This window comes from Citrus clementina, unplaced genomic scaffold (genome assembly GCF_000493195.1).
Source record: "Citrus clementina cultivar Clemenules unplaced genomic scaffold, Citrus_clementina_v1.0 scaffold_9, whole genome shotgun sequence".
Taxonomy (NCBI): domain Eukaryota; kingdom Viridiplantae; phylum Streptophyta; class Magnoliopsida; order Sapindales; family Rutaceae; genus Citrus; species Citrus x clementina.
The window spans coordinates 25,156,030-25,164,100 of NW_006261964.1; the positions used below are offsets into that span (position 1 = coordinate 25,156,030).

General features: G+C 34.1%; 2 protein-coding genes across 2 annotated transcripts; one reads left to right on the forward strand and one right to left on the reverse strand.

Moving 5' to 3' along the window:
* The first annotated feature begins 243 nt into the window (after nucleotides 1-243).
* On the forward strand, nucleotides 244-2,768 carry LOC18032080 (pentatricopeptide repeat-containing protein At2g33680). Its single transcript, XM_024189149.1, has one exon. It carries the CDS (start codon nucleotides 289-291, stop codon nucleotides 2,560-2,562), a length of 2,274 nt encoding a protein of 757 aa, XP_024044917.1. The 5' UTR covers nucleotides 244-288; the 3' UTR covers nucleotides 2,563-2,768.
* A 2,333-nt stretch (nucleotides 2,769-5,101) lies between these two features.
* On the reverse strand, nucleotides 5,102-7,371 carry LOC18031921 (remorin 4.1). Its single transcript, XM_006421363.2, has 2 exons — nucleotides 6,463-7,371; nucleotides 5,102-5,774 (listed from the first exon to the last, which is right to left on the reverse strand). Exons 1-2 carry the CDS (start codon nucleotides 7,105-7,107, stop codon nucleotides 5,583-5,585), a joined length of 837 nt encoding a protein of 278 aa, XP_006421426.1. The 5' UTR covers nucleotides 7,108-7,371; the 3' UTR covers nucleotides 5,102-5,582.
* Between the last annotated feature and the right edge of the window lie 700 nt (nucleotides 7,372-8,071).

Here is an 8,071-nt window from a genome sequence, read left to right on the forward strand (position 1 = left end):
TGTGCTGATTTGAACTTCGTATTTATCTTTCTATAATATTATGATTCCTATCGTGACAAGAGATTATAAAAGAATAAATACAACTCAAATTGATATTTTTAAGTAGGTGTTATTCTTAATAAACATGATTTTTTTTTTAGGGTACAAAATCTATTAATTTTGAATCATATAAGCTAGAAGAGCGGGATTTATATATTTTGTCATGAAATTTAGTTAGTATTTAATTTATCTTACCAAGGAAGCTGTCAGCTCAGCTGTGCACTTACTTCACGTAATTGACAAGATCCGATGCATACTCTTCTCCCCGCCAATTTACTTCAACCACCATTTAAATCTCAACAAACTCTCCCGCCATTGAAAAAAAAGGTACCCATTAACACATTCTCACCAAATCCCAAATCCCAAGTCGCCTATTTATGTTCCATTTCAAGCGTTTCATGTTCTGAGCGGACACTTCTCTTCAATGACTGGCCTCAGCTTGTCAAAATCTCAATTGGGTCAGGAGATTTAAAGCTGGGTCAAGCTGTCCATGCCTTTTTACTCAAGTCTGGCTCTCAAAACGATACGTTTGAAGCTAATAACCTCATTAATTTGTACGCCAAGTTCAATAGATTAGATGTTGCCCAGAAGCTGTTCGATGGAATGCTTGTTAGAAGTGCAATCACTTGGACTTCGCTAATAAAAGGGTATTTAGATGATGGTGATTACGAGTCAGTGCTGGGAATTGCATGTGATATGTATCGGTCGGAAGAGAAGTTCAATGAGCATACTTGCTCTGTGATTTTGGAGGCGTGTAGCTTGCTAGAGGATCGGATTTTTGGAGAACAAATTCATGCTTTTGCTATCAAAAGCGGGTTTGAGAATAATGTTTTTGTCGGTACTTCTTTGATTTCTATGTACTTCCATAGCGGTTGCTTTCGTGAGGCAGAGAACGTGTTCCGAGGATTAGCTTACAAAGATGTTCGTTGTGTGAATTTTATGATTTTAGAATACAATAAGGCAGGAGAGAGTGAAATGGCTTTTCATGTCTTTGTTCATCTGTTAAGTTCTGATTTTGAGCCAAATGACTATACATTTACCAATGTTATTAGTGTGTGCTATGAAAATTTAGGTGTTGAGGAAGGCAAGCAATTACATGGGCTTGCTGTTAAGTTTGGTGTTGTGAGGGAAATTTCAGTTGGAAATGCAATAGTTACAATGTATGGAAAGCATGGAATGTCTGAAGAAGCCGAGAGAATGTTTGATGCAATAAGTGAGAGGAATTTGATTTCTTGGACTGCTCTTATATCAGGTTATGTGAGGAGTGGTCATGGTGGAAAAGCCATCAATGGGTTCTTGGAATTTCTTGACCTTGGTATTTGTTGCGACTCTAGTTGTTTGGCAACTGTAATTGATGGCTGTTCAGTGTGCTCAAACTTGGAATTAGGACTTCAACTGCATGGATTTGCGATAAAGCATGGTTATTTATCTGATGTCAGATTGGGGACTGCTTTGGTTGATATATATGCGAAAGGTGGGGATCTAAAGTCTGCAAGAATGCTGCTTGATGGTTTCTCATGTAAATATACTGCTGCATTTAATGCAATTCTTTCTGGATTCATGGAAAAAATTGCAGATGATGAAGAAGATGTCATGGTTTTGTTTAGTCAGCAGAGGTTAGCTGGTATGGAACCAGATCCGGTGACATTTTCACGACTCCTTAGTTTATCAGCTAGTCAAGCTTGTTTAGTTAGAGGCCATAGTCTTCATGCCTATTCAATTAAAACAGGTTATGCAGCTGATGTGATAGTAGGTAATGCTTTGATTACTATGTATGCCAAATGTGGAAGTATTGACAGTGCTTTTCAGATTTTTAAGGGTATAAGCGACCGCGATATAGTATCATGGAATGCAATGCTTTCTGCATATGCCCTCCATGGGCTAGGTAAAGGAGCACTGTTGCTTTTTGAGGAGATGAAAAGAGAAGGTTTTGCTCCTGATGACATTTCAATATTGGGTGTCCTTCAAGCCTGTATTTACTCTGGTTTATCGGAAGAAGGGATATGCTTGTTCAATGAAATTGAGCAAATATATGGCCTTAGGCCAATACTTGAACAATTTGCTTGCATGGTAGATCTTTTGGGTAGAGCTGGTCGTTTGTCTGAAGCTATGAATTTAATTAACAGTAGCCCTTTCTCAGAATCACCTCTTCTTTGGAGGACTTTGGTCAGTGTCTCAAAGTTAATGGCGAATTCAAAATTCAGTATTTTAGCTTCAAAACGCTTGCTTGATTTGGAACCCAAAGATGCTGGGTCTTTTATACTTGTGTCAAATATGTATGCCGGACAAGGAATGTTAGATGAGGCGGCAAAAGTTAGAACGACTATGAATGACTTGAGGTTAAGTAAAGAAGCAGGATGTAGCTGGATTGAGATTGACAGTAAGCTTCATCACTTTGTGGCAAGCGGCAAAGACCATCCAGAAAGCGAAGAAATTTATTCCAAGTTGGATTTACTAAACGATGAAATGAAGTTAAAGTACGAAGATAGAACTCATCTCCATCTGGTTTTAGAACCCATTTGAGGATTAGAGAGTAAAAGACTCATCAGCTTTCGAACTTCAAGATTAAATCAATTCCATCTGTGAAGAAATGCCCCTCTGTACACGGGGAAAGTCTTCAAGGCGAGTGCACCATGTTGTCATGCTTAGGCGGTATGGCCATCATAGATCATCATCATATCTACATTCTTTTAAAGAAGCTAGCAAGCATGATAGTGATCCAAAGTAATTAAACCTGTATCTATTATTAAAAGAAGAAAAGGTCGGATAGATGCTGGTTCCTGGTGGCCATAAACCTAATCAACCTTTTTCACAGATATTAGGAAACCACTAACGCGAATCAAGGGTGAATAATTTAATAATCTTGCTTTTCACTGTTTGTAATCTTGGGATATTTTGTTCTTTATGAAGCAAGATGATATTTTTCTTGGAAGAGTGGTTTCTTGCATGTAAAGGGATTGATATCACTAATTTAAAACATTATCTTTATATAACTTTCAGTGATTTGTTTGTACTTCAATTAGAGAAACTTTTACGCATGCTTCTACTATTTTCAAGCACTAAATATCTTCTGATTTTCATATGTCTATATGATCAGAAAACAATAATGTCTAAAGTCTCTGTTCACTGATGTGAATACGCAAAAAGCAGAAGTGGTATCGTTACTGATCTTACAAGTATAAAATGTGTCACAAGATTTTTTATCTCAACGGCTATGATGTCTATCAATACGGCGACGAACCGTAAACATTGGCTATTATGTTTTGTTGGCTCCGGCAACTACAATAGATTTTGATAGAAGGATCACGATCTAATGTTTTGATGAAGGCCCTAATATTATTATTATTATTTTTTCATATAGTTTAAAACTGTGATTAATTTGATGCGTACACATCAGCTGACTTTAATCAGATTTTGATTTTAAAAAAAGATGGGATCTGATGTAGTGCACGTCGTTTGCGTGGCGAGAGCTGAGCTATCATTGGAGGTGCATTGGGCCCTATAGCAAAGCTCCCATCACCATGAGTATGATCAAGTTCCATAGAAACATTAATGGCTAAACAAAATAAACTACGTGGTTCTATTACTACCCACGCAACTTAAAAAGCTTTCAAAATGTTATTATTTTATAGCAAGTTTATTCTAACAAATAATCCTTGATTAAACTTTAAATCTTGTAATCACCTAAAAAAAAATATTATTAAGCAGGCGTTACATATATAAAATCTGAAGGACCTAGTTTTGTCCCCCATTACTCCGTTAGTATTGGAAACAGAAAATAGGAATTTCTCTTGAAAACTTTTCCGAAAGAATTTAGCAAATTCGTACGTATAGCTGTTTTCCGTCACTTTTCAAATCGTTACTTAATTGGCGTAAGTAGTAAAATATGTAGATTTCCGAGCACACATTTCATATGATTTTCTCATGATTTATTATTATTTGAACTTCTTCTTAATAAAATTTACTTTGTAATTAGCAGTTGCTAAATAAAAATATAATGCAAAAGTGTTTAAAGTCGTTTTTCATAAGCGAGAAACACGAGCTAAAACATTAGTGGACTCGCATTCTTAATGGATGGAGGCGTTAGATAAAGGAAGAACTCAAGTCAATTTACGTAGAAAAGAGAGTGGAGAAGGATGAATATGTGATTCCTAGGATATAGTCTCTGTGGAGGATACCTCCTGGTAATTGGCCGCACATTATTGGTGACTCTTGAACTTCCTACGTGGTCCCTGTATAGTTATTGTGACAAACCATACGGGAGCATGGAGAGATTATAGAATATCTCTTTTAGGCCATGCCAACTGAATGCATGTATATTTAATTATGCACACATATCATATATATGTATTAAATGTAGATGGTACAAGAAAAATATTAGGAACAAGACACAAAAGAGACATACTCTAAACCCTAGGAGGGCTTAGGATGCTCTCTAGTGGTCCTCCGTTAACTTTACTCTTGTACCCTCAGCTATTTCATGAAAAAAGATTCTTTTTTGATCTAATAACTTCTCAAGAATCAAGATTTTCTACCATGTATTTTTAAGTGGTAGTATATGAGTAAAATTTAATTATTATTATTATTTTTATTTATTAACTACTGATCAATAATTAAATTATTTACTTACGACATAATTAGATCAGAAAAAAATTATAATCCCTATTTCATTGGGTAGTTCATATTTTCAAAGTGTATTCGGGGCATTTCATTATTTTGCATTAAAAAAATTACAGAGTAATTAAATCTATTGATAAACACGTGCCACAAATTTTTTTTTCCTTTAAAAACTCATATCCTTGTCGTTACTTTTGTAACTCTTGGATCTGAATTTTCAATGTTAAAATGATGTTTCTATCTCATATTACTTAACAAATTTGACATGGAACCAAAAAGTAAACAATAATAATTAAATAACTTTTTACATAAATAAATATATAACATGAACATTATAGATATTTTTCAAAATATATTAGCTAGTTAATTGAGTAATTGGCACAGATATTTGTGGGGACTAAAGTGCTTTTTACCCGTAGATGAAACCCAACTAGATCCTAATCGGTACCAGAAAAAGTTTAAATCCTTAATTTACTAGAGAATGGTATCAACATTCCATTGCCAAATACTCATTTAATACAATTATACCTACGTCATTAGACCAATATGAACAATCAGCAATAAGCACCAACTCTCCACCCACAAAAACAAGCAACCATTAATTAATATACAAAAGAGAAAGTGTTGTTACACTACTATCACCGAACAACACCTTGTCGAATCTTCACGAACTTAATTAATTCACACACTCAAAAGAACCTTATACAATTATAAATTCCACAATAGTTCACAATTCCTCATTTTGTTTTTTCTGGGGTACACGTGCAGTTCATAGAGGATAAGGGTACCCTACATTTCAAAAGCAGAAGCAGTACCCTACGCTTTACAATTAGGGCAAATATTTATTGTGTCCACACATTTTTTTTTATAATTTTTTTGTATTGATTTTTTGTAGGAAGCATAGAGGTATAGCAACAAGGTGTTAACTAAAAGAAGGAGCGTTTAGCAGGAGCCCTACCAACAGCTCTCATCAAATTGGCAACTTCAAGAACTCTTGCCACTTTGGTTCCTCTCTTGGCCTCAGATGATGCCCTTCTCTCTTCTGCTTTTCTGTGTGCTTTTGCCACATTATTTTGCATCTTTTCTAGTGCTCTTGCTCTTTTTTCCTCTAGTTTCCTCTATAAAAAAGTAAACCCTTTTTTGTCAATGGGCTATTGCTAATTTAGTTCAGATTAACACATACAACAAAAGGGTTGCATAAAAGAAAGAAAGAAAGAGAGAAAAAAGAAAAAGGGAAAAGATGATTATCAACTCATTTTTCAGCCAATAGATATATATAATAGCTTGACCAAAGAGTTGACTCACTATCCACACAAAATGGAATTGTAAATAAGAGCATAATTAACTTCAATCATAGCAAGAAATGAAATTTCTAGCTACTAATAATTCCCATATAAAATTATAAGTTATTTTAAGAAAAATAAAATTGCAAGATAATTAAATTAAACTAATAGTAAAAGATTTGAGTGGATTTTTTTATTGTACATATCAGTAAATTTATATTAAAATAATTATTAACAAATAAGAAATGAATTTATATTGAGCCAATAAGGCATAAAACAAGTGCTTTTCTATTCTTAGTTTAACCCACCAAGTAAAAACGCCATTATTAAATTGAAGAATCCTCTTAATTAATATTGGACTATCAATAATTGAGTGGTCTTAATTAATGGATTGAAAAGTAATCCAATCGACCATTTAATCAAACCTATACATTAAATCATGGGCTGCAAAATCACTTTTTGCATGCAAATTAATTAACATAACAGAACAAAACTAATTGACAAAACTTTTCAACTTAGTTACCTCAACTTTCTTCATCCAAGAAGTAGCTTTTTGAACTTGCTCACCCTCCCACCCATTAATCACAGCATCCTCTCGCTTAAACTTATTATTAATCTTTGCAATCTTTGCGTTTTGCCATGCTGATATCTTTGACTCCACTTCTTCTTTCTTCACTCTTTGCACTGATGAAACGTGATCAGTTTGACCAACACTCGAACCAACCCGTCTCGACCCCGGACCCAAATCTAACGGATTATGGTCCGGTACAATAGCCAAAGGGTTAGTCTCTTCAGGTATCTCATCTTCACCAATCCTAGCCAAATGAGCAGTATTACTAGTACCGTTAATATTATTTATAACATGATCACTCTCGTTGGTTTCTATAGCTGAACCTGCAAGAACCAAAGCGTTAAATTCTCTACTCATGGTTGTAAAGTTTTCACTTGATGCACCTTCACTAGTCGTGGACATGGATGATGATCGATGGCTGCTTGTTTCCCAAGCTTCTCTTCTACGGCCCCGATTCACCGGCGGGGGTTGAGGTGGGGTCAGAGCATGGATGTCTCTGATGGGTTCATCATCTTCCTGATGATGATCATCATCATGATAGTGCTCGTGCTCGTGCTCGTTTTGGCCGTCGGTAATAGCTCTTTGAGGGTTTAACATGAGAGAGTAGTTGTACTATGTGAGGAGAGAACTATGAATAAGTGAAATATTAGAAATTGGAGAAATGGTCTAATAATAACAAGGGTTTATTAGTAAACATTACTCTATGTTTGTTGTGTTTGTTTTTGAAAGGTTTGAAGAAGAAATATGAGCCACATACATGTCGAAAGAGAAGTCAAGCAGAGAAAGATTGCAGGGAAAGTGGAAATTCTACATCGATAATTGTAATTCGATTGTAAAGTAAATAAGAGCGCCTCGATTAGATAGATGTTTAACTATGTGAGAGTGAGATAAAAAAGGACAATGCATGCTTTAGATTTTGAATGTTCTTTGGTACAAATCGGATAAGCCCTTAAATCTTTCGTGTATTAATTTTGTTGCCTATATATTATAAGGTTCTTATAATTTGAGCCCTTATTTAACTGAATGAGCAATTTAGCATATTAAATAATTTTATTTCAAAGATTGGATAAATTTTATTCAAAATGATGTGATCTTATTAGAGTATGAAATGTATAAAGAATACCAAAGTAAATGACAAAGTAAAAACATTCATGATAATGACACTCCAATACAATGTTTGTATATATTATTCGCCATATAAGTTGGGATAAAAATTTTGTACCTTAATTTTACTAGTGTTGTGTTGTTTATGTAAATATATTAACCAAGTAAGTGGAAAAATCTTAAGTCACTTGCAACACAGAAGAAGAGGTAAATTGATAGTATTAGTATTTTTCTAAACTTTGAAAACTATTTAATTAATACTTGTTTGGTTCTCTTTTATTAAACATTTCATACTAGAGTTCCAACAAAGTATACTGAAAACAAACTCTCTATATAAGATGACACAAATACTGAAGTAGTCATATTTATATAAATATAGAATCTTTGATTGTCAATTTAATAATAGGAAACTATTAAAACAACCACTTGAGTCAAAAAGCATAGGTTTAAATATAAT

Excerpts from the sequence above, each read along its gene's own strand:
- LOC18032080 (XM_024189149.1), top strand. The coding sequence starts at position 289 with ATGCATACTCTTCTCCCCGCCAATTTACTTCAACCACCATTTAAATCT.
- LOC18031921 (XM_006421363.2), bottom strand. The coding sequence starts at position 7,107 with ATGTTAAACCCTCAAAGAGCTATTACCGACGGCCAAAACGAGCACGAG. Across the intron at positions 5,775-6,462 it reads CTTGGATGAAGAAAGTTGAG|AGGAAACTAGAGGAAAAAAG; the intron begins GTAACTAAGTTG and ends ACTTTTTTATAG.